A 27,795-nucleotide genomic window follows, 5' to 3' on the forward strand; every position below is an offset into this window, starting at 1 on the left:
TGTCAGGATTGAGCATTCATTGAGTTTTACATATACAGGTTAAACTGTAGTGCATTCTCAGTTATGCCCACAAGGTGGCGTTTTTCAGGCGACTACCGTTCATTCATCAGTTGTATTTCTACGAGCTCTCTCTCTCTCTCTCTCTCTCTCTCTCTCTCTCTCTCTCTCTCTCTCTCTCTCACATACACTTACACTCCCTTCAGCTGAACGAGTCTGAAGATGCCTCGATGTTCCTGAGCACAGTCAGAGTAGTGAAATAACGCAATTCGTGGAGCAACGTTTTTTGGTTTCCAGTGAGACAAAAACGAGCCACCACGTTTTGGTCAGTTTGGTCATCTGCCGAGCGCTGCTGGTCAGAATGGAGAAAGAGCGAAAATCTTCAAAACAGTATGGGACTGTGGATCGAGCCGAGCCAGCCGAGGACGCAGCTAAAGCAGGTGAGCAGGTGAAGTGATGTGGCACAAGTTAAAAGTGGACCATTCTGATCCCGCTATATCTTAATAAGCTTTGTGACGTACACATAAGGTCAATTATGACATCACAATACAGATAGTAAACAAACAAACAATTGTAGCGAGTGAAGTCGGAGTCTAATGACCTGAATCGTAACCCATTCATATATATATGTATATATATATATATATATATATATATAAATGTATCTATCATCTATACATTTACATTTTCTTTGGTTTATATGTTCTTTAAGCCTTCCAGTGCAAATATAATATATATAATAAAAATATTTTTATTTATTTATTTTAACAAGTTAATCAAAAACTATAAATATAAGTTTTAAATGTTACCACTTATAAGGCCTTTGGTGACACTGCACTACTGATATTTAACATCAGTACAAGATTTTAGTGAATAAAGGCACAAAAATGGACATGACAGTTATTGGTGGATATACTGTGGCAGATTATACACTTATACCCAGTATACAAGCTAAAGTGAGTGGACTGTATTTCTATGGCTTGGACCGTTTTTAAACAACAAGCGTACGTACACTGTTGGGTCTAATTAGTGTGGAAGTGCACCATGAGTAAAGGTCACCCATTTTCCAAAGCATTTTCAAGTCTCAATGGATACGAATGTGTGCTAAAATTATTAATGAACATAAAGGAAACCAGCCAAAGCCAAAGCACAATGAGGAGATTAATATGCATGCTTTATTAATTGTGACCCCTAAAAAATGTAAGCAAAATGCAGAGCATGCTGTGGGCTATTAGACTGGCCACTGATCCATCATAATTGGACATTACTTATACAGACAGATGCTACCAGGTTGAATTCTGAACTGTTTGTTCAGTTGTTTGTAGAAACAGGTTCTGAATGGGGATGACTATATGGATAATGCGTTTACAGAGTGGGTGTGTGGTTCACATCACTGAAGACAGCCAGACATGGGCTAATTACCAAAGGATTAGCGATAATCCACCCATGCTCTTTAGTCCAGGGGTGACCATTCAGCTTCCCTGGTTTGTGTGAGTAAATTTCATTCCTTTGATGACTTGTGCTGTGTGGTATCCGTGAAATGATTAAATATATATATATATATATATATATATATATATATATATATATATTTACAGCACTTGCCAGATGCTAGATTGCCAGATTAAACAGAGCAACATACAACTGAATCAGCTATGTTACAGAGGACAGTTAGTGTAGTGTTAAGAATTGCCCCAGAACTCTCAATCAAAACCTTGTCTGCTGTGTGTCGGGTGGTATTGTTACCGACCCCATCCTGAGTACTGCTACTCTATAATAAAACCTGGCACAGGGGGAGCCTTACAAACATTAATCGACAAAAGGCTACCTACTTTTTATTTCATTTTTATGGATTTTAAGAAAGTCTGAGAGATCCAGTGAATTGCCTTCTGCATGTACTGTACAAAAACATACATTTTAGTTAACAGTTAGAACCAGGATACTGTAAATAAGAAAGATAAGCTAGAAACACTAATACCAAATTTTTGGAGCATTGCCATGACATGATTTGATTGCATTCACCAACAAGAGCAAGCACTAACAATCAAATCATGAGGTCAGGATGTTGGATGATCACCACCCCACCTCATCACCAGCTCCTCAACTCATCCCAAAAGAAAATTGGCTTAAGCACCATCCATCATTCCAGAGAGCACAGTTCCACTGCTCCACAGCTCAATGCTGGGATCCTTTATACCCCTCTAGCCCACACTTGGCATTAGGCATGGTGCCAATAGGTTCATGATATTCTGCTCCAGAGAGTCCTATTCTTTTGGCTGTACTTCTCTACAGGGGCTAGACAAGCCATGTGTGTGCATTCGCATGTCTTAGTCGTGTGTCATTAGTTGGGTGCAACTTAAAGTAGCTGACTGCATTCATTAGAAGTGGTGTCCACATACATTTGAACATATAGTGTTTGTAAATGAGCTCTGTTCTGATTGGCTAATCAGGATTGCTCATCATTCGAACAGCAGTTCAGCCTGAAACCGTGTGTTTCTTTTCATGACATCATAAAAAACTGTGAACTCTATTAGAGTTGACAGTTACATGCATGATATATCGTCCCAGAATAATGGCTGTGGTAAAAAAAATAAAATAATAATAATTCCATAAGTCTCACATTAATTACTCTGGATCTATTTGTTGTTCATGTTGTGTACTTCAGTCTACCCTGAACACAAGTTCTGTTTTCCAGAACGTTGTTAACCCGCCTGACCACTGGTATGCCATTAGATGAATTCACTTCGTTCTTGCTGGACGACGCCCCCTCACTCAAATAAATTGGTGTCCTTCTCTTGATGAGACGGTCCTAAGTGAGTCACTCCTGGATGGACTAAACAGCATGAAATGGATATCAAGGGCATGATACACATTTTCAGCAGACAGGCTCTATGCCTCAATGAAGCGGCTCCTCATGCTGTGTTGATTGCTGGTTAACTAGGCATTGCATGCTGGTTCCTCTGCTCTTTGTGTGGTGTGTGCACTATAACTGTTTATTCCATCTGGAGGCTGAGGGAAAAGAAGGCTTAACAAGAGGGAAATGCGTAGGCTAGGGGACAAAAAAAAGAAAAAGACAATTATTAAAAGCCATGATTTGTGACAAAAAGAAAAGCTCTCTGGAAACTAGGCTATTCAAATCAGCTAGGTTAATTAGCCTCTTAATTGTAGAGATTTTCACTTTGTACTGTCACTTTATGAGCCAAGCTGGCTTCCCAAATGAGGCAACGTAAGAACTTTGCCGTCACCTTTCATGAACTTCAGATCACATCTGAATACATACACCACAGTGAGTGTATGTGCATGTATTCAGTGAGTGAATTTCGCAACGACAGATCATTTCAAATACCATCTTAAAGCAACATTATGTAGCTTCAAAATCATTGTGATGCTACACTGACTTCTGAAAGGAGAATAATGTCTGGACTTGGCACGCTGCTAACTGCACTATGCAACTTTGGAGAAGCGTGCAGGACAATGCTTGTGAGAACTGTGTAATGCTACGTACCCTGAGTCATATTCCTCCACAGTTCTGCATCTTTTAGCTTAGAGTCTAGAAATGCACGTTTATAGCGTACCCTTTAGTGGTGGCTCAAAGCGTGAATTACACTTCCTGCCTGTAGGGGGAGCCCAGGTGCTAGAAATACCAGTTCTCACAAAATGCTGCTTTAAAATCTCTGAAGTTGGACAATATAAGAGGATAAAACAGGTGAAAAATCCCCAATTAATTTATCAATTAAAATTAATATTATAACAATGTTATGTAAATGGACAAAATAAGCTAATTAATAAATGACTCTGCATGCTTTAATACCATAAATAAATAAAGACCAGTTGTTCTTTAAAGATCCATATCTTATCATTTTCAACCTCTCTTTACCCCCAAGAATGAAACAGGTTGTTTTTCTCACTGTGTCTTTTAGAGTGAAACACACTATATGAGCAAAGGTATTTTGGAGCATTGTTGTGAGGATTTTATTGCATTCAGTGACAATGATCACCTCTCCAGCTCATCCCAAAAGTATTTTATGGAGCACAGTCATTCCAGAGAAGTTTCACAGTTTCACAGCTCCACAGCTCAATGCTGGAGGCCTTTATACAGCTCTAGCCCTTGTCTGGCATTAGGCATGGTGCCAATAGGTTCGTATTTATCTGCTCCAGACAGTCCTATTCTATTGGCGATACTTCTCTACAAGGATTAGACAAGCTGTGTGTGTACATTCACTCTTCTGTGTCATCAGTTGGGTATAACATAAAGTAGATGAATGCATTCATTGGAATAACGTATAGGGAATTTAAATGAGTTCTGTTTTTATTGGCTAGCCATTGTACCTCATTAAAAAACTCTGTTTGCTTGGGAATAAACAGTGCATTTTATTGTATTTCAAAAAAGTCAGTAAATTAGATTTTCCCTAAAATGGGCATTTAAAAGTCATAAATAAACATTATTACATTTTCCTCAGATCAGATCTTTTTTTGCATAGAATAAAAAGAGCTTATATTCCTTGCTTGTTTGTGTCATCCTGTCAGCCCTGTCCTGTCATTTAAGTCTATAAGATCTTTGTAAGAGATTTCATTTGAACATTAATCACAACTCCACTCTAGGGTGATGTGGAAGAGACATCTGGAGTTCTAGGCTGATATCAAAGAGTCGGGTAAAATTTCTTCCTAGCTCATTTTTTTTCCTGTCATGCTGATTCACAGGCATTATAAATCTCCACTGAAGTGCTTCCAAATAAGGCACTTGGGTAAACTGTCCTACAGCCTTGGGCTTTGGGTTTAGCATTCTGGAAAATGAGTCTGGTTGAATGAAATGCATTAGTGAATATAATAGAAAAGGCTTGATGTGTTTTAAGGGGGTGAACATTCACTGAAGAACTCAAAAACTCCCCCTCAGCCTTTTCAGATGGTCAGGACCAGCGTGTTTATGCTTGTTATGAAGTCAGAGCAGACGTCCTGCATATGTGTGCGTGTGTGTGTGTTTGATGTGAATGCTGTGATGTTTAGTCCGCAGTGTGAGTGTCTCTCAGGTCCGGTGACTCAGACTGGGTTTGGGTCTGTGTGTGTGTGTGTGTGTGTGTCAGTGTAAGGAGCCCAGTCTCTTCAGTCAGGGACATCACTAGGGATATATGGATTGGGAAGGATGGGGGGGGGGGGTCCATCAGGATAAATAACGAGCTTAGGAAATATCTGTTTAAGTCAAATCAAATCAAATGTATTTGTATAATACTTTTACCAACTGCCGTTGTCACAAACCAGGCTTTACATGAATCCAGTAATAGGACAAGAGATCAACAAAACATAAAATCATAAAAAAACATGAAGATAAGGGCCCCCGGTGAGCAAGCCAGAAGAGACAGTGTCAGGGAAAAATGTCCTCCATTCTATAGGAAGAACCTTGGAAGGAACCAAGACTAACAAGGAGGGACTTATCTTTCTTTCTTTTCTTTTTTTTTTAGAATTTAACTAAAATAATCATAAAAGTGATGGTAAGAATAATGAACTGGTGCCTAGGTGCCAGATAAAGTAACTGTTGCATAGTTTTAAGTGGAATGAAAAATTCACATAAGCAGCTGATAAATAAGGACCCAACTTCAGCCACCTTATAAAAGAGGAAAAGATAACATCCAACTGCTCTGGAGTGGAAACTTTACTTTGAAGGCCTAGAGCACATTTATTTAGTATTTTATGGCCCTAGAATGCCAGACTGTAATGATGTGGAATAGTTGAATAAACACAATAAACCTCAAATACTGTTGCACCCTATTTCAAAAGAAAATACAGCATAACCAAAACAATAGACAAATTCCATTGGTTTGTAACAGTTTTGACTTTACATAAACCCAACCTAGTGAAAACCTACTAGTGAAAGCCCTAGTCGATGCTGATGAAGCAGTAAAACACAATGCCAACTTTAGGAGATTTTTGTGTTGTTGATACTAGAGAGCTGCACATCACCAACTTACTCTAGGCAGCTCATTTTGGAAATAGAGGGTTAAAAATCCTGTATCTTATCAACTTAGCTCTTCAGTAAAATTTAATCCATTCTGTTGTAATGGTGCCTTATGCTGGGAAAGTTGACAGAATGTAGGCTTTCTTTTATCCACATTTCACCAAGAGATACATTTTTTCCAACTTTCGCAGTCAACCTCAGCAGTGCAAAGAATTGAGTATTGATTTTTATTTTTCTGACTGCTCACAGTCGATGTCCAGGTGTACATTCACACCAAAATGACACATTTACAAACATTAATGTGTATTTTAAAAGGCTTATAGGATATAATGGCATGGCAAGACATGTAGGTATGGATGCGAATGCCATTATTTTCACTGCTTTTCTTTTTGAATGAAAATGCATATGAATAATTATCCATGATAAGCGACCATACACTATAGATTTGGTGGATCTAGATCATGTTGAAAAATACTGGCCTATTCCTTTTTGTGTTTTGTGTTTTTCCAGCTCACTTGTCAATTAACGTCCTGGACTCTGTTTCTCTGCCCCCTCGCCTTTCCCTTCCATCTCAGAGTGAAGGATGCTGGTGATGGACAGAGGTGTGGACATGAGTAGAGGCGGTTTGGCATGTAGAGTGCAGAAAGAAGCATACTCAGAGCATCCACTCTGATAAGCAGAGTGACAGAGAGAAATCAACCTGTCAAAAGCAATTTAAGAATCAAGAGCGGGCGATGACAGCACGGCACAACACATGCAAATAAATGCACGCACACAAATACACTGCCCAGTCGCCAAACTGGGCCATTCATCTACATATCTACTGGTGGGGAATACGGGCTGCTCATCATTTGTGTTATTAACTTTGCCTTTGGGTTCTTTGTTCCTTTCTTTCTTTTCTCCAGCCGTATTGCTGCAGTTTGCTTAGAATCTTCTCTTCTCTGACCATGTCAGCCAATTAAAAGCCAATCACAGTGTGGCGCTGAGAGATGACTCATGGCTTATAGCTTTAATGAGAAAGAGATCAAGAAATGGAGAAAGAAAGTGTGTGTGAGAGAAAGAGAGAGAGAGAGACTGGACATTAATATGCCCACCAACTGTAGGAAGATGTTTGTCTCTGGGGAGGGGGATGAGCACACCTGTTGGCTTATTAGTCAATTCCTTAGAGTCCCCTAGAAGTGGATGCCTGGATATGCCTGCCTGAGTAATCCTGCACATTTGCCTACATGTGCCCTGTAACTAGATTCCCCACTGCTTGCTCAGATCAGTACAGATTGCACTGGTATTAATGAGTATAAATATGCTGCCAATATCAGCCGAAAATGCTGGATCGGATATCGGAAAGGAAACAAATAATGACTTCAATCCAATTCTAATCACAAATCAAGCCTAAAATAACACACACTGACTTATACTCACAGAGTGCTTTATTAGGAACACCTGTATAACTACTCATTCCAGCTATTATCTAATCAGCTATATACAATCATGCTGACATGGGCCTGCAGCTTCGGATCAATCATCAGAGTGGAGAAACAATGTAATTTCAGTAGTTTTGAACATGATATTATTGATGGTGCCAGATGGGCTGGTTGAATAGTGCAATGAACTAAATACACCCAGTAAATGGTGGTTGTGTACACAAATTGAATTGTTGATTAGAGAGGTCAACAGAGAATGGCCAGACTGTTTGAGCTGATAGAAAGGCTACAGTAACTTAGGAAACCATTCTGTGCAATTGTGGTAAACAAACAAACAAACAAACAAACAAAAAAACAAGGCAGAAGGGCAACAAAAGCAAGACACCATGTCAGGTTTAATTTCTGTCAGCCAAGAACAGAAAGCTGAGGCTGCAGTAGCCACAGGCCCACCAAAACTGGACAATTGAAGACTGAATAACAAAGCCTGGTTTAATGAATCTTTTATTTCTGCTGAGGCTAACAGAATGATCAGGTCACAAAGCAACAGTTGCCACAAACTGGTTTCATGAGTTTGGTGGCCTCCCCAGTTATATAATAGAATTTAAAACATTTGGATGCTGTAGATTCTCAGCGTGAATGTACTCCTGAAAAATCTTCAGGAATTGTTATGCAATCATGTCAACACAGAACAGAAACCCAAAGAAATATTTCCAACATCCTGAGGAATCCATGTCATTAAGAATTAAAGCTGTTATGAGAGAAAAGGGAGACCCTACCCTGTATTAGTATACCATGCTTGGTGTTTGTATAAGGCCTTTCTATTCACCCCTTTAAAGCAAAAGAAAATGAGAACATGATGTGGCATAATGTGAAAACGTGGCATAAACTATGCTTGGCAAAGTTGATTTATAAATAAGGGTTAATGTGAAAATCAGTGCTGGATTTAGTGTTCTGGATATTAGTCTGTATCAGTGATGACATTGGAAAAGAAATGTGTGCCACTTTGTCTTATTACAGCGGTTTGCTGTGGATGCATTGCCAGTTAGGGCTACTACTAGGGCTACAGTTGTGTACAGCTTACAGAGGGCTGTCAGAATTGTAATGTACTCTTTAGTAAAGTCAGTAGCTCTATATATAAACAAGACAACTCAAAGACTTATTTTGAGGCTTAAATGGTTCTTTGTCTAGTTAAATGTCTCTTTGGATTGATGGAAAACCTTGTAGATGGGTCTTTATAAAATCTCCTAGAAAATGGTTCTATATATCTCCAAAAAGATCAATAAACCCATCTTTAGTATTTACCCTTCAGCCTATGCAATAATCTAGGCATTAAGGAACAGTAGCTAGTGAAGATACTAATGCCTTTTCAGAAATGTAAAATGTAAAATTTGGGCAACATTTGAAACTCTACTTTTGTGAGATGTAATGTTCTTCCTGTGGGAGTAGTGGGGGTAGTGGAGAGTACTTTGAGCATGATAGCCTTTTAGATGCTCATTGCAAACAAGTGCTTTAAATAAAAACAGGTCTTTTTAAAGCGTATTAGTTTTTACTATTACTATTGGTGTTGGTATCTGGACTAGTGTCCATTTCAGCTGATACTTAAAAAGGGAATTTTCATTCATTATTTTCATTTAAAACATTTGTTTCTTTTCACATTTTCTTACTTCTAGACCTTGGTCTAATTCATAGTCAGGTAAATAAATGAAACATAAAAAATAATTTTCCAAAAAATAACTGTTTTTGGCCACCTCTGGAGATTTCCAGAAAAAGTAACCATCTAACAAGAGAACAAAGGGCTCAAAGTGGCTTAGCAGACTAAGACACAGACACTATGACCTGAGGAGTTTGAAAGTTTGCCATCCGCTGTTTTGCCATCTGCAACCAGATCCTGAAAGAGCACAATTGGCCATGCTCTCTCTGGGTGGGTAGATGGCACTCTCTCCACTCATCACTCCCTCTGCTGGCTGGCACAGGCGTCTGTTGACTGATGTATCAGAGCTGGGGATCCATCGTTTTCCTCGGAGCACATTGACTGTTTCGCGATGCTGCATTAGCGGCAGTTCAAAAAGAGGAGGTAGCTAACTTCATATGCATTGGAGGATGTGCTTGTTCTCACCCTTCTAGTGTTGGGAGCATTGCAAGTGATAAAGGGAGTCCTGAGTGAGTTAAAACATCTGTCCCTTGCTTTCTACTGTATGTGTGGTCTGAGTTAACATGTATTTTTTTATTTATTAGAGACATACAGAGAAGCAATTGTCCATGATAATCATTTATCTGCTACTAACAGAGATGCTGGAGTATTCGTATAATGTAATCAGGATGTACCATCTTACTTCCTCTAACAGATAAAGTTGCCAAGGAAGTTCAATCATTGCTATGTTGTACTACACACACACACACACACACACACACACACACAACACAGCACATGTGCAGAAGTAAGAGTGTGCAGCGGAACCAATCCTAATTTCCTGCTTGTTTCCGTGGAGATGAATTAAGGAGGAAGGCCAGGCTGTTGTTGGTCGGTTCATTGACTCATAAAACCTCTTGTCATGGAAGGCCTGGACTTCTAGGAAGCACGAACATGAACACATTCGATACTGCACCTTATCATAGCTTTCAGTTCGGTTTCAATTCACCCAGTACAGGACCTGCCCAGAAATGTAATTTTCAGTTACCCTTAATTAAGCAAAGTAGATATCTTCAGGCAATAGAATGAAATTGCCTGTAAAATTGGAAAAATTCCTCACAGGTCACAAGTCTTCTTACCAACAGCATTTAACCAGAATCTAACATATGAAGAAAGAAAAGACTTAGATATAAACATAGATTAGTATGTACTGTTCATTAGTGTAGGACCATGGTCAAAAAGACCAAAAAGTTTTGACCTTTGCCTTGGTGTTCTTTGGCAAAATCTTTGTCTTGCCCAATTTTTGGTTCTCTATGCACAACTCCATCGAAAATCAGACCTTTGCTTGTTTTGATGGTAGATGCTGTACTTTGACATCGACTGTGGCAAGAGTTACCTGTAGACCCCGATGACGCATTTTGTGGTCTGCTGTTGGGCTGAACTTGCTAGGACATCCTGACCTGGTCACGTTCGTAGTTGTTTCACTTGTAACTTATTTTGCGAACAGTGAAACAGCTGATTTCTAATTGTTCTTTTTAAGGTCTTTTAAAAAACCCTTCCCAGGCTCATATGCATCCACAACCTTCTTTCTGATGGCCTCAGAAAGCTCTTTGGATCTCGCCAGGGTGACACCACTGACTTCAACAATCACAAGCAAACCCAACTAAATGTCTGAGGTTTAAGTAAGACAGGCTCCTCAGTATAATTTTAGGCATTTTAACTAGATATGCATAAATAAATAATTAAGTGGACATTTCGTAACTTAACAAGAACATTGCATTCATGTTAGTTATGTGTTACAAATGATTTTTAAAATATATTTCTTACGCTTGTTTGTTTAGTTATATCACCTCCATCTCCATCATGGTTATAATAAAGATCAAATGAAGGTTGTTGTGTTTAAATATGTTAAATAAACATGGGGTATCCTATTAAAAACAAATACAGATATCTAAGTAATATTGTAAATGATGGCAGTAGCACTTGATTTTTGTGTTTGTGTTCCTTACAATGCCCTTCATTATATTAAAACATGACAGTCATAACCCTTTCATGTAATAACTTACTTTGGCATAGCTTTAAAGACACACAGACTTTTCAATGATCTGGTTATTCACTCTGTAGTAAATATCGCTGACTATGGCGCTACATTAGTTCAATACATTTTGCTTAAAATAATGCTATTGTAATTAAAATCTACATTGCATAAGTTGAATAAAATAACAGCTATTAATGCGACATGCTCTGGTGTTTTGAACAGTGGCGTGTGCTTTTCTATAGACTGTGTATCTCACGCTCACCTTTTCCTCCTCACAGCTGAGGAGGACATTGTTTCCATGGCCGACTCGACAATCACTGTGGACGACATCGAAGGGGAGCTGTTCAAAATCGAGAGGATACGTGACGTGTTGGTGCGGAGAGAATCTGAGCTGAGATACATGTGAGCACTTTTTTCCTCCTCTTCCTGGACACACACACAATGAATGCTTCTCTGACACCTTATTTTAGGCTTGATGATGTATTTTATTGTGTCTGACCTGACTGAGATGTCTCCCCTTTGCTAAAAGCACTGCACTCGCCAATAGACTTGTAGGCCTCCAATGTAGCATCACAACAGCTGTGCCCATCAGGGTTGTAATATTTCACGACCAGTGCCCAAAAAGATTTTTGCAGTTGAGTTAAAAAGTATATCCAAAATGTATACCTGCTGATCTCCTGCCCTCACAGACTGAAAAATGCATGTTTAGGGGGTGTGAGGAGGTGTTAAATGGTGCTAACTAAGTCAGCTTCAATCTTGTGTTGAAATTTTTATTACTCAATAAATGCTAAACCATGAGTCTGACCACAACCCTTAAAATCAACAGTGCTATCTAACACATTACAGTGCATCTGGTTGGAATGCTAGCATCAGGCTAATACACTTAAACCAAGCACTGTTCAGAACAATGAACAAACTTAATTAAAAACTGCAAATGTCTGTGGCACGAAATAAGGCCCAGATTTGTAAGAGAACGGTGGTCTGTATAGGAGGAAACAATGTTTGTAAGATCACCGCTCAATGCTGCTTTATAGTGAAAGAAATCAGAGTCGTACTTTGATTTATTAAAATGTCAGATGTTCATGAGAATATATAGGTACACCTCCAATTGTTTCCCATGTTTTGTCTCATTTAGGACAGTGTTGCTTTCCAGTCTTCAATTAGTCCAGACAGTCCAGGAAGTCACAAAAGAACTGAGAGTATGCCGACCTCACTTGCCTTAGATTATCTCAGCATTCATGATTTCACTACTTAAAATAGACTCTGCAAAAATTGTATCCATGGAGAGTTGAAGGCAAAAGCCATTGCTAAAAGTGGACGTGCATCCTACATTTGTCAAGATATTTGGAATAATGCTTGGTGGACTTATCAGTCAAAGTGGAAAACTTTGGAAGACAGTGATCCTGTCACACTTAATTTTTTCACAGCACTGTAAGATTGCGCTATATTACTATTCAGTGCTAAACTGCTACAAATCCTTTGGCCTTTGTTTAACCCAGAGGTATATAGTAACTAGTTATATTTGCTCAGCAATGTATTTGATTGATTTGCACATTATTGCGTTAATATTACGTATTATGTTTTAAATAACAACATTAAATGAGTACATTTATAAGAAAATAGAAGTCATTAGCATTTAGATACTAATGAACTTATTATTTTTATGTAAGATGCATTTTATTTTAGAGCAAATTCATCAAAGAAGAGACAGCTGCTCTTTATTTTTTGCTGAGAGATGTTGGATGTTGGTTCAATGGTATTTGTTAACCTAGATAAATCCAGCTCAATTTAAAATGCTATGCAATGGATAAATGCCACAGAACTTGTTCTGGTTGGTGAAAGTAAGAATACCTAGACCTCTGCTGTTAAGATTTGCCTGCAGATTTCTCATCGAGGCCCCCAGGCATTAGCTGTGCACCTCATTTAATGTCATGAAGTACTGATTGAATAAACCAGCTGTTGAAGGAGCACCACACATTGACATGTAAAATCAATACTTTTGTTATTAATATAATTTGTAATTTTTCTGATGTTGATATAAGTACTATTGTTCATTGCCCTATGCATGCATTTGTTTCATTTGTTTTATTTAATGGGGACAGAAAGATGGACATAAAAATTTGAATAAACTGTTTGATGTCCTGGGATGGTGCAGTGTATGTAGTGCGAGCACACCTCCAGGGGCCTGGGGTTGTGGGTTCAATCCATGTCTAATGTCAAATATCATAACATTTGTAGCAATATGCTAATTTGCTGTGTTTATCCATTTATGGTCCTTTAATAAAACAGCATTTTCTTAGTGAAAAAAGAAAGAAATTGTCGTGGAAATTGGGTGGAAATACAGGGTTTCATACATAGCATACGTAATAATCTTATCAGCATAGGGATGAAAAACATAGAGAGCGTTTCTGCTCCATCTGCAGGGACAGGTGCAGTGAGATATGTGCGGATACTTTGCACTCCAGTCTCTAGCACTTCACCTAACACTGTGACACTGAGTCAAGTCTGCCTGCAGTTATATACCAGCACACACCTTTCAGCCCAGACACAAATCAGCTCACCCTTTCATTTCTGCTTATGTGACAAGAATACATTATGCTACTGCTTTCCTTTACTTCACTCCTTTTCAGTCTTCCTGAGTGAAATGGCTCCAAGTGAATGATGAATAATTAATTTACGCAGATCAACCTCTTTGATATGCTTTATAGCTAACTCACTCCCCTGAAATTCAAGGCTCTTAATTCAAGTTCTAAGCTGCAAGCATGACCGGAAGAGTTTTTAAGGTCTAGTCGTACAACTAGCTATCAGTTTAACGTGCTGCATAAGATCATGGGCTCTACTGCAGAAAAATAGCATTGGCAAGAATTAGTTGGTGGACACACACGGGCTGATAATTACACAGCTGAGGACCTGTAATTCCTCTTCAGCTATTTGTGCTAATAGCTTCCGATGGGAACCAGCACATCTGAAGTCAGCAAGTCACAAGGAAGCATTTGTTTGTGTTATCACATTAAATGAGTTTGTATGTGTGTTGTGTGTCATGTAACTAAAGTGAATCTATGTTGTAAGGACTATATATATATATATATATATATATATATATATATATATATATATATATATATATACACTATATGGGCAAAAGTATTGGGACATCTGTTCATTCATTCAAATCAAGATCATTAAAAAAAGGTCAGTTTATCCTGCTTTTGTTGAAGTAACTGTCTCTGCTGTCCAGGGAAGGATTTCTAATAGATTTTGGAGCATTGCTGTGATGGTTTGATTGCATTCACCGACAAGAGGGATCACTACCCTACCCCATCATTCCAGAGAACACAGTTCTGCTGCTCCACAGCTCAGTAATGGAAGTCATCATAGAAAACTGTCAAGTAATTTTGGAGCAATTTTATTGCCTCAATAATTATGTTAAAAACTACAAAAAAGTGGTGGGGGTGGTGGTGTGACAGTGATAATGTCAAAAGTGCTGTGCCAATGTTTTAGGCACCCGTTAAATTAGAATTTAATATTGTGACGGTAAGCGGATTATTTGCCCAGAAAAACACTAAGATCAGAATAAACACTAATAACACTGATTTACACAGTAGTGGTTTTACATACTTTACTGTTAATTAAAACATCTCCAAAGCTCTCCTCAGTCTAGTACTATTTATAGTTTCTATTCAACACCTGTCTGGAGTTTCCAGGAGAAATCTGGAACCAAGCTTTGTTGGAACAATCTCATAAAAAACCACCTACATTCTTCAAAATGAGAAATTTCTCTGTATTTTTGCTGTATTTTTGTGATATGGTGGCATTACATACACAAACACTCTTGTTGCTGAGATAAAGGGTTTTTAATGTGCTTAGGTGCCTAAATATTCTGTATAGTAATATAGGTAAAATAGGAGTGGATAGTTTTCATTTGATATTTTCTTCTAATGAGGTCTTAATAGAAATTATTATTAATTATGATTAATTCTTTAATTTTTTAATCATAAAATAATTTACAATATTCTAAAAGCATTATACATGCACTATTATGCAAGAATTTAACTCATGCCACAACAGGCTAAAGTTGTGATTGGTTAATTTTATTTTTTATATTCTAGTTATTTCTGAATATAAAATAAACCATGATATGTGCACTGAAATGAGAAGACATATTTTACAGTATATAAAATGCAGTATCTTTGTGCACCCTTGACTTATTGCACATTCGATTATTAAATTACCCACCATTAGAGAATAACATGGTAATGTAAATGTGTGAGACCATGTGTGTGTGTGTGTGTACGAGAGTGACAGAGAGGTGTATTTACTCATCTCTGACAGAAATGATCAGGCTGAATGTGAGAGGTGCTATGAAAACAGGCAGACACTCAGACTCACACTGAGTCATCATCGAAATGAGGGCATAGGGGGGTTAGAGTTATTTTAGTAAATAGACCCTGAGCCTTCACTCCGATTGGCTTACAGAATAATATAAAATGATTCTAATGGCCGTGCTTTATACCGTAGCAGTCGGGGTTCCGTGCAGCGTCTTTGAAATGAAGCACTTCTCACTGCAGTTCTCCTGTATGCAGGTGATCCTGTTGTGCAGATGTTTTTGGCTACTCAAGAAAAAATCACTCATCTGGGTAATAAGTGTGTTGTTTGTGTATTCATGTAAAAACACTATGTTCTCTGCTTGCTCCTCCAACCACTGGTTTCACCAGAGTGTTACCCGATTTAATTAATGCAGGACTAAAGGATAAACGAAACATGGTACAATAACTCTAAATTCTGGACTTCCTTGCTGAGAGGTTTGAAAGTTCAAGGTACGGGTGTTCAATTCTGGTCCTGAGATTTAAAGTACAGTACAGATCCAACACTAATGCTCCTTAAAAATTCATTGAGCCAGTTCTGACTGAGTATATTGTGATTTGGGAGGAGCCCGAAGAGAGGGAAGAAAACTCAGAGAACTTTGAACACTGTGGAAGTGGTAGGAAGCCTGTCCCCCCCTCTCTGATAAGGAATGAGGGATGAGAGAGTTTAAAAAGGGAGGTGACGGGGTGGTGGAAGGTTGCAAAAACTTTGTTGTAGACATGTGAACAAGGTAGAAATGGTATTTACAGGATGTTATAGATTGGACAGCATCAGCTTTTAACTGTAGATGGTTCTGGACACAAATTAGAAAAGCATGAGATATAAAACAGTGCTATAAAAAGAAGATACGTGTGAGACAATATTTTCAAAAAAACTCTCATGGGCTGAATTTCAAAAACAGGAACAAAAATGGCTTAACTCTCACTTCACACAGATCTTAACAGTGTCTAGAGGAACTGAATGAGATTAAGAGGAGGTCTTAATTAGAATATTGCTCTCCTCTGGGTAGAGCTACACTCTGTAAGGAGGAAGATCTGCAGGAGCAGGATTGGGCAGGAGTAGTGTTTCCCTACTATTAGTTACGCTAATACCCAAAAGGTCCAAACTTTGGCAGAAATTACAGTGATTTTCAGCTCAAGACCAAAGTCATGCATCGGGGTGCATCGAGGTTTGTTTATTAACTGAAATGTATAAACAGACTGGCCTCTGCTAAAATTAACTGACCTCTGTCTTCAGCTGTCATACACTGTATAGCCATTGTGTTAACATGTTCATTTACTGTTTTTAAAAATGTCTAAAATGTGTCTGAAGCCTAAGCTAAGGTGTGACTATTGCCAACGAAACATGCCTCTAAATGAAAAGGAAGGTCTTACAACTATAGATTTACAGTGCAGAGGAACTGAAGGAGATTAAGAATTAGAATATTTCTCTCCTCTGGGTAGAGCAGGAGTTAAGCTAATACTCAAAAGGTCCAAAATTACATTTGTGGCTTTAGCATTGTGGCATTGTAATGTATTTATGGGATTGATTATTTAAAAATAATAATATTTATAATATTGACTTTGTGTGTATGGGTGGAGCTTTGGCCTTTGTGTGTGTTTTTGTCTACTGGTTGGGGTGCTGTGAGTCTACCAGGGACTGCCAGTAGAATTATGTTTCACCTAAATTGGTACAATGGATTGTGCCATCCTTAAGTACTCTGTATATCAACAAGATAAAAGCATCCCTTGACATCAGGGTAAAACGGGTCTCTCCTGGACTATAGGCCTGACAATATGAGTCACCCCTTCTAAACTAGTTGTGCCACTTGGAAGGAAGTTAGACAAGACATTGTGTTAAATGTCTGTTCATTTACCACTCAGATCTGTGTGGTATGAAAGGTAATGAATTAAGTGTTTTTCTCTGTATCTAAAGTTCCCGGATTATTTTTCACCTGGCTTTTATAACAGCACCCCTGACACAGCCTGGGCAGTTCATCATTTCTCAGAAAATAACTACAGGCGAAGGCAATAGGATTCTGGAAGGTCATTCCTGCTGTCATGCTAGAGGAAATGACTAGAAAAAAGAATAATTCCAAGGCAAATTCTGTTTCGCAGCCACAGAGTAACCTTGTGACAATGTGTTATTTATTTTCTTTTTGCAGGATGGATGATATTCAGCTATGTAAAGAGATCACCAGGCTTAAAAAAGAACTCCAGAAATTGGTTTCGATCCCAGGTACGCCCTCAAAACACATCTAACATTACCTTGGTGTCTCTGCAGTATTTTTCATGGCTATATATTGGCCAACCAGGGTTTTGTCACTGGTAGTAAGAGAGTGGTAGATATTCAGGTAGGTTTCCATGCCCATTACTTTGTAAGCAGAACATTAGGGTTTATGTCTGCTTTGAGGTTTGTATGCAAAATAAAGACAAGATTTTATTACATGCCTGCGTTAGCTCATTTCCCTTGGATATTACTTACCATTTTGACTTTAAAGTCTTTGGTTTCCTTGGAGATTAGGGAGAAAAGCATAGTTTGAACGTGTTTTTTTCTTTCCAGCTACCATCTCATTATCCGAGCGCACATACATTGGTTGAGCCCGGACCTGTGTACATGAGACAGGGAGATCACAGCTCTGAGGAATAGCAGTGATTTTCATCTTAAGACAAAAGTCATGCATCAAAGCTGAGGTCCATTTATTCCCAAGAATGCAGTTCAGACAGACCGGCCTCTGTAAACTATGCTTAAATTACCTGGCCTCTGTCTTCAGCTGTCATACACTGTACAACAATTGTGTTAACATGTTCATATACTGTTAATGCTGTCAGAATAAAGTACTAAATTACCAAATATGTTTTGTTTTTAGGGCAAAGGATGTCTTAAAAAGAGTCTAAGGTGTGGTTACTGACAACAGAACATGCCTCTTAATGAAAAAGAGAAGTTGTACGACTACAGAATTGCAGCATGTGCAAAAAATGACCTTGAAGCTGAATAAACACCTCACAGACTGATTGGAAACCATGGCTAATACACAAATGGATAGTTCATAGGAGCTGTACGAGCTTCAAAGGAAGACTCAACTATTGATATTCCAATAAATAATTAATGAGCACAGTTATGGCTTTGAACTTACGTCTTGTATGTTGATTTGTTTAAACCATTGACTTCCTTATTCAGAATAATATAAGGAATTGCTTGACCAAATATGCTAATGTGGTTTACGATAAATGCCATTAGTAGCCACCTGTTAACCTGATGTATTTGCATTATTCTGACTATTGGCTATTTGCTTTTATTTATTGTTAATGACGTAAATGTTGTTATCAAGCTGGTCATGCTCCAATCTTTCATAGGAACTTTTGAATGGATAAGCTTTATAATGCTATTGACATAAATTCCCAAGCTTCCCACTACGGTGCCCAACTTTAAATATTTTCAGGTGCATTTAAACAAAAAAATTGTAAAAATTAATTCAAAAAAGACAACATTGTACATTATATTCCAGCTTGCCTGTAGTAGTTTTGATTAGCTTTGATTAGCTTCATCTTAGTCCATCTTAGTAGTGCAGCATTTTTAGTTATTTAAGTTATGCAGCAAATTTCTAAATTCTAAACCTAAACTCTTTTAGTTGATTGGGATTTCGTCGACATGTCAAAGCTTGTCCAACCTAGCAAAAGTTGCTTCAGAGAACACATTTGTGGGCCAAGCATAGATAGGTCAATACCTTCATTGGTAACTTGAGGCTGTTCCCATGCCATTTGTCATTTACTTAAGTCAGCATCAGATGTATATTGTTGTTAACAGATCTATCAGTCACATACTGTATATTATTCATAGAAATGTAATATCCTGCCCCCAACACTGTATGAAAACAGAGACCCTAATAATGCCTCTTTATAATTGATCAATTTGTTTGCCAGAAAATCCCTAAAACTGACCTAGGGTTCACATGGAAAATGGCAGAGCCATGTGATGTTTAGCTTGTTTAGTTTGTTTACAGTTGTCCAAACTATATTAAAGAAATAGTTTTATTGGTCCACTCCAAAAAAAGGTAGGTACCCCCCCCCCCCCACACACACACACACACACTTCTTAAGAAGGTTAAGCAGATTGCTTAGCAATGTTAGATCTTGAACTACACTGTTTGACTTTGATAGGCCTGCACAATGTACACTATTTTGTCCTGTGTGTGACTAAATTCATGCTTTGACAGATAAAGATAAGTCCAATGAGGACAGGCAGCGAGAGGAGGAGCTGTTGCAGCAGATCCATAAGCTGGTGGAGACTCGAGACTTTCTGGTGGACGATGTGGAGTTTGAGAGGCTGAGGTTGGTGCTTGTGTTCAGTCTGTTTATCTCAGCGCAAGCAAGCTCTGGAGGTCCTTTACGTGGCTATAGCATGCCTGATTTTAGCGCAGAAGGTGAATGGGGGAGACGTGCTTGGAGCCAATAGTGTGGCATTCTCGCCCACCCTCTTGACAGTGACATCGCAATTCAATTACTCTCTTCTCTGTGTCAATAACATATCGGTTTGCTCTGACTAGCACACACACACATTCATCATTCTCCACGCTTTGTGTCACACATGCTGTCAACTCCACTGTGGCTTGGGGTATGAAGAAATAAGACGGATTGATTGACTTACAGGTGAAAAAAGGGGGTGGAAAGAGAATGTGAAAGACAAGGAAGATGGAGTGAAAAAAATAGACAGTATTCAGAGAGAGAGTCAAGGCTTTATATAGGTTCAGTTTCTTTGCAGAGATGTGAGGCTAATTGGACTTGGTTATTCACTTACATGTGAAAAGCTTTGGGGGGAAAAGGTGAGCTTCTTCACAACTGCATTTACATTTACATATTAGTGCTGTCAGAGCATGAACTTCTGTCACTGAAATTGTCATTGACTTTACAGGAGAATGAACAAAATAATTGTAATTCCGGTGTGAATCTGTACTAGTTTTTATTAGATATTTCCAATAAATGTTGCTGCACACGTAATGTAATGTAATGATGATAGCAAAGCCTTTCCGAAACATTAACATATTAACACAGGTACTTTATTAATTTCCTTAGATTCCTTATTTAGGTGGTGGTATAATGATGGCTTTCTTGGCACATTTTGGGCCTGTTAAAACCAAACAGTCGCCCACATTAGTTGTTTGTTTCATCATCACATTAGTTGTTTGTGTGTATTATGCTAAACAGTGCTACTAAAGGATAGGTGAAAAAATACTAAATAGGTTGAATTTTGGGGATTTTTTTGGACTAATAGGTACTTTTGCATGACATGCACCTTGGCACCAAGCAAAAGCTCACCCCAAATTGCTTTTAAGAACATGACAATGACACTTTTGGGATGTGGTAGAACAGGACAGGATTTGCAACATTTGGAAAATCCGCTGGAATTGCATGATGGCATTCCACCATATAGCATAATCTCATATAAATCTTGAGAAAGAATGGTGGTTGAATGTGACAGTGTGTTAATTAACACTAATGGAGACTCCTGTTGTCTTGTCTTGTCAAAATATGCAGCACAAAGAAAAAGTGAAAGGAAAAGTATCCACATATATATGGAGTTCCATCACTTTCCACAAACTGTGTTAAATCAAATTGGAATAGCAGCAACCTTGTATCTCTCCTCAAAGTATTTCTATTTTGTAACCACATTCAAATCATCAAATACTGTGGTTTGCACTCTGAATGTCATCTTAGCTGCAGCTTTAATGTTTGCCATGACTCGTTTTAAACTGCCTTTAAAATCTGTTGCTTAATCAGCTCGGTGTACATGTATAATGTAGTTGATTATTTGCCTGTGTGACCAAACATGTTTAAAAATTCACACTTGCTTCTAACCAGGATATTTTCCAGGTTTAGGTGGTATTTTGGTTCCATAGTTTTGGAGATATGAATCCTGAGATCACACCACATGGAAATGGCATTGTGCTCTGTGTTTGTGCACTTCCTCCCTTGTTTCTTCCCTTTCTGTTTCCTTTTATTGGAGCCCCATGAGAGCACCTTACTTTCTGAACACTAGCTGAATGCCTACCTGCCAGAAGTAGGCGAGTTGCCTGCGAGGTCAAGGTGACGACCTAAGACTCCCTGGTGCTTGGACTCTACTGAAGCGTGCTCTGCACATCTCTTGTCCAATTCAGTGCTAGTTTGAAACATTCATTTTAAGGTCCCACCAGAATACACAACTTTCTACACAACAAAAGTTCTTATCCTTATTAGAAAGGGATGTCCTAGGACCATACTGCTCATGTTTGCATGTGAATGTGAATTAGCGCTCATTTACTAAATATTTTACATGATATGAAATTACAGTTGTCATTTATGGATAATAGAAATAATAGAACTGGAATCCAACTTTTAGGTGTTAAGGAAGCTGAGACATTTTTTAAAGTTGGATTGGTTCAGCTTCTACTTTAATATAGCTATGGTAACAACTGTGTGGTTGTAGTTTCAGATCAGAATACCATCAAAATCACAACCAAGTACAAGTACAACCAAGCAGGACCCAAATGGGGCTTCCCAAATGGACCACATTGTTACAGCCCACCCTAGTCTTACACAGGTCCCATCTAGGCCCCATATGCAGCGTACCTAGATGGTGCCTATGTTTAACCCCTCCTGGTCCCATCACTGGCCCTGATGGCCATACATATGTGAGCCAACATGGAGGCCATAGACAAAACTTGCTGGATTCCAGTTGGGCTCATACAGGCCCGGCATGGTCATGTTATCTGGAAAAAAGGGGTCAAAATAATGACAGTGTTACTCACAGAATTTTGAACTTATTAACAGTGGTTTTTCTGTCATCCATGGTGGTTAACCCCTTAACACAGAAAGGTTTATTAGACACTAAGATGTATTATTTAGTAACAACAGGGACTTCTGTAGAAACTGGTGGGGCAAGCGGTCTTTAGGTTCTTTAAGGAGTAAAATTACTGTAAAAAAAAAAAAACTGTAAAAGAGGTAAAAGAGGAACAGGTGTCATTCTTTCATTAGCTTAGCTCACATTATTGAAACTACTGGTAACCAGCTATGTTAACCTGTAGTGTAGCACATAGCAATACAAATTGACATAGTATCACTTCCATAATCTAATATTAAATGGTTTAGCTAGCTAGTAATTAGTGAAATTGCTGGAGTCAAAGACTGACATTATTTCAGCATACTGGCTAAATTAGGCGGAGGCAATTAGTTCTTTCTCCTATCGCTGTGAGTGAATCCCACTGAATGACATGACTATCAGCTAGTGGAGAGGTGGGTGGCACAGAGCAAGACAGGGAGAAAATGAAAGAGAAGTCAAAGGATGTTCAATAATTTATAGTCCTCTTGTCTGGTGGAGTGGAGGTGCAAAGAGAATAAAGGATTGTTGTGGTACCAAGTGCCATTTACTCATGTGAACATATGTGGAGGAGACATCTTTAACTACAAGCTTGTATTTGTTTCTTTCTCGCACCCACACATAAAATATACACCCATAAATACTTATGTTGTTGTGCCTGCCTTCGTATTTGTACCTGTATGTGCACACTTGTTCCTATGTTCATTCGTTATTAAGGCGCCTTGCTGTGCTCATGTACATAATTCTGTCTCCACACAGGGAGAAAGAGGAGGACAAAGAGATGGCTGAGTTCTTACGGGCAAAGTTTCCCAAAAGCTCTACCAAGAAATGTAAGTATAACTGTGTGTTATCACATAGCTTTGTGTGTGTGTGTGTGAGAGTGTTAAGCAGCTTTGAATGTTCTATTATATTCTGCAAGTTAATTGCCGTATGTTCTCTGCTGTTTTTCTAGCTTGCTTAAATAAAAGTACAGACAAATAGCCCACCCGTATATTTTTATACACCACACTGTGCTTCTGAGATACTCTAAAACTCTGTTCAAGCTAAATTTTTGTTTTAACAGGAGACTTTCTGGCAAACTCTGATTATTTTAACCAGGAAAAAACACAATGCTATACTAAGGAATTTGACTTCTGTGTGTAAATATAATCATCAGCTTTTTTATGAATAATGCAGCTCAGCTAAAGTACCTCTCAGACAGTAACAAAAGCACTTGGAACAACATGGTAAACATGGTAAAATTATATAAAAACAATAATATGATAATAATGTAACATTAATTAAAGTAATAACTGTAAGTGGAAGTAGAAATGTGATTCCTAAAAATATCTAAAACAATATTGTAAAATTAAATTAAAAATATGGAATTAGCTGCTTCTTACAGAAATATCCACATGAGCATTATTCAGCTATGTTAAATCCCCCTGTTTTGATTATCTTCTCATGGATATCCCCTTTTTGCTTATTTCTGCTGCCCAAATTATGTATAAACTACCATTTAAAGCAACATTATGTAGCATATTTTGAAATAACAGCTTTAAAAGTCAACATGGTGCTTTCACATATGATGCCAGTTCTTTATTTTGCAGCTTGTCAACAAATGCATGTGTACATGAAGGGAGCTAAGTAAAAGTGAACTACATTGTGAAACTAGGGGAAGCCCAAGACCAACAAATACCACTTCTTGCATAATACTGCTTTCAGTAAAACTAACTTGCACTGGTACTCTGCCTCTGTAACAACTGCAACATCTCAGCTACAATAACAACACAACGCATTGCTGTGTCTCTCTCAGGATTTGTTATTATAGGACATCAGGAACATAACCATTCAAGCACCTCTTACAACTCCATAGACAGGGATAACTGTAACAGATGGTGGTGCTAGTTAACTAGTCAACAGCCACTAAAGAAAATGTGGTAAAAAAGAATTATACCAGCACAATGAATCCAATAAAGAAAACCTGCATCCAAATGAAGGGTGATTAGTGAAAACTGTTGATATGGACTTCTCACTTCATTTCTCTGAGGAAGCCTAGCTGAAACATTGCATCCTAACTAAACTTGCTGTATGGAGGCTGTGCTTTAGCCAGGCTAGCTCTCACTCATTTATTTATATGCTTTAAAATGATGTCATGATACAAAACTGAGAAAATGAATACATAACAACAAAATAGATGGGAATTCTGTAACTTAAATCAAAAACACAGGAAACAGACAATTTGCTGAGGGTGTTGCTCTGAAGATGACTAAAAGCATAAAGCGAGAGCTCCCTGTTAATATCAGATTACAATCACAGTTCAGTTCAGTCTTGTCAGTGATTACCTAAAATACATGGTAATTATTTAAATGAGCTTGAACAATGCTAAGATGTTCAAAACCACTTCATCGGAACTAACATATGTCCTTCAGTCCATTACAGTATCCTGAATGTTGAGCACATGCTTTCCCAGTATTGAAGACCTGTTTCCCTGCAGTGATTCACTTGATTCACTCCTGATTCAAAGGCTTAGGAATTAAATGTATTAGAACAGAATTCTACAAAACTTCACCAAATTAAGTTTCTATTTGAGCTCTTTCTTTGCTTGTTCCATTGAATTTTGTAAAGGGTGAGTAATGTTTTTACAGTTTTGTGTATCGCATATTGTCGCTGTCCAATAAAATGTTCAATAAAACATGTATCTTTGGTTTTTTACAAGAGAAGGCAACATTTTTCTTAGTTATGAATTGAAATCAATGTAAAATAAGAGTTTATTCCAAGTTATTTAGAGCATTTCTATTGGTCTATTCATCCATAACTATTTACATAGTGTACAGAGCAGCTACAGGGTTCAAAACATGGAGAAAACTAAAAACAGACAAAAACGGAGATACATGGCTTTCATTGGACAGCAGTGATATGCAAATTTTGTATTGCATTTCATGAAAGGAGCATGATTTTATATTGGCTTGTGTTCATGTCCTACTATAAGTTATTTCAAACTCATGGTTTGAGTTCTAAACTCTGATTGGCTTAGCCAGGTTCAAAGTATTTAATATAAACACTTTTGTTTGCATGATTAATAATTATTGTGCGGTTCATGGCAGAACATAGAGCAGAAACGTGATCATTCAGGACTCTTTTTAGGGTAAAATAGATTACAAGAGCTCTTTAAGACACCTCACTTCATTTAGACCAGGCAGAGCTGAAAGAATGCTATATAATTGAGTCTACTAGACTTTAAAGAGATATTTTTCTAATGCATTTGACATGATATTTTTTTGTATTCTGACTTGTCTTAGTCTCAGCCTTTGGTATCTTTGCATTAAGTATCTGATGTAATTATTTATTTTCTTAATTATTATTCGATTTATCGTATTTCTTTATATTAATTTTATATATCAGTCAACAACATGCTCTGTCCTGTGCTAAACCAACCCTATATGTTAGAATTAACCAATTGGACAAGAAAATGTCCAAATTTGTGTTTAGTTTGGTTTTTCATTTCTGACATACACAAGTCAGACTCGCAGACTCTCACACCTCTCAGTGCAGACTGTTAACGCTAAAGTAATCCATTACATAAGTATTTTATTGCAATTAAACAGTATAGCTAAATTTACAGGCCTCGACTCAAGATCAGGTCTCGTCCCCTTTCAAACCAGACATTCATTTCATATTAACTAGTCATAGTTAAACAAAGGTGGTCCTAACTCCCTTCTCTCCCCCTTCCCCTTCTCTCTTTTATTTCTTTCTCTCAGCTTCCATTCACGGCAGAAGAATGACCTCCAGGGCCCAGCAGACCTCCTCGCCATACGTGACCAAGACTGGCCTCACCCTGCTTAAAGAATGCTGTGGTTTTACCTGCTCCATCATGTAAACAGAGAGAGAGAGACTGATAGAGAGAGAGAGAGAGAGAGAGAGAGAGGGGGGTAAGACAAAACAATTGTGAATGAGTTGGCCTACAATAGAAGTATAGAGGCAGAGAAAATGTCTATGAGAAAGACAAGTTCAGACAGGTAGCAAAGGGGCCTTTTACATGACACAAACGTTTATTTTAGGTACTGAAGACAGCTCTTCAAACTATTTACTGATGTGCAGACCACCGACATTATTTTTAATCAAGAAATTTGATAAATATATTGCACATGGATGCTCGTTTAATCACTTTAATTAGGCAGTCGAATGTGTCTGCATTTCTCCTAAGTCCAAAGTTAAGCAGTCTGCAGTTCTTCTGAACCCCTTGACTAAGCAGTTAGTTGTATTTTTAACTGTATTTTTATCCACTGTTGTCTGATGTTACACAAAGTTGCTGAAAGCACAAAAAAGTTGCATCAGCTTTCAGCATCTACGTTTTTTTTTGTTTGCCCGGGACAAGCCGACCCTGGTATCCTTAGGATGTTCAGCGACCCGGTTACAGTCCCTGCCATCACCGAATATAACCCCCTTTCAGTTCAGCTAGAACTATGAGTATATCCCTAGGCTTGCACTTAACAAGCAGAGTGAATAAAAACGAGAGAGTGGCTGAGCAGGAGGAGGTAGAAGAAAGAGATTCCATTATAAATCCTGAGATTTATTTGATTTGATCCTGAGAAAGTCCAAACTTATAAGGGTTTTGAATGTCATACTTATGTCATGCTTTCTTTGTCCCTATGCTTTTCAGCATGATGGTATGAAGTTCTGTTCCAATGCAATTTAATGGAAAAGCGTTCTTCAGATTTGAATGCAGAGTGCTAAAGAAAGTTATTTTGATTGGTTGCCTTCAGTTGACCTCCATTCTCTGCTCAGAGATACATATTTTATAGCAGATCTGCAAGGTTGAACACATTTTTCAGAAGACTGGCAAAGATCCCGTTAAACCTGATAAAACATATCACACAGTTAGCTGTACTGCACATGTCTTTTATAAGGCATATTAAGTAAACATCCACAGTGCAGGCTAGAAAAAGTAAGTGAACCTCTGTGTGAACAAGTTCTTCAAAAACTAATTGGCAATAGGTCTTTTAATAAAGGAGATGAGATTGGAAGTGTGTTTCACAGGTAATTTGTATTTGTAATGGTATTTGGATTGTTTTGTTTTGATTTTTTTGAGCAAATAATCACTAATTAGTTATCTCGATTGATAGCTTTTGAAATATACTTTCATTTAAAATACGTTAAGATTAATGATGCATACTAAATAGTTTGACACAGACACATCAGGTTGAATGGGACTTTTGCAAACATTCTGTAAAGTTTGCCCAATACCTCACAATAGTTGCTATGAAATAATGTACTGGTGGGGACAGCATGGATGGAGCAATTCTGCATCATAGCATGTGCCATACCAACTTGAATGTCCTAAATTAAATATATTAAGCCTCATAGTTGCAGAGTGTTCAGATCTACCTGTTCACTATGCTTTATTCCAATATCGTTTGCTGTTTTTCTGCTCCAACACCTGTGATGTGATATCTAACGCATAAGAAAAGAGTGTTTGATGTGTAACAAGAAGATTGGTCTGTATTTTTTCATTTTTTCAATGCAGTTTGTAAAGTATGCAGCGCAGTCAGTAAAGGACAACTTGAGTGAACATTAATTTAAG

At 37.9% G+C, this 27,795-nt stretch overlaps 1 protein-coding gene across 1 annotated transcript; it reads left to right on the forward strand.

The window, feature by feature from the left end:
* The first annotated feature begins 208 nt into the window (after window positions 1-208).
* LOC140573884 (bMERB domain-containing protein 1) lies at window positions 209-27,789 on the forward strand. Its single transcript, XM_072693495.1, has 6 exons — window positions 209-437; window positions 11,315-11,438; window positions 17,545-17,618; window positions 19,597-19,711; window positions 22,992-23,062; window positions 25,973-27,789. The coding sequence occupies exons 1-6, from the start codon at window positions 359-361 to the stop codon at window positions 26,089-26,091; spliced, it is 582 nt and encodes a 193-aa protein (XP_072549596.1). The 5' UTR covers window positions 209-358; the 3' UTR covers window positions 26,092-27,789.
* The last annotated feature ends 6 nt before the right edge of the window (window positions 27,790-27,795 follow it).

Source organism: Salminus brasiliensis, chromosome 12 (assembly GCF_030463535.1).
Source record: "Salminus brasiliensis chromosome 12, fSalBra1.hap2, whole genome shotgun sequence".
In the NCBI taxonomy this organism is placed as follows: Eukaryota; Metazoa; Chordata; class Actinopteri; order Characiformes; family Bryconidae; genus Salminus; species Salminus brasiliensis.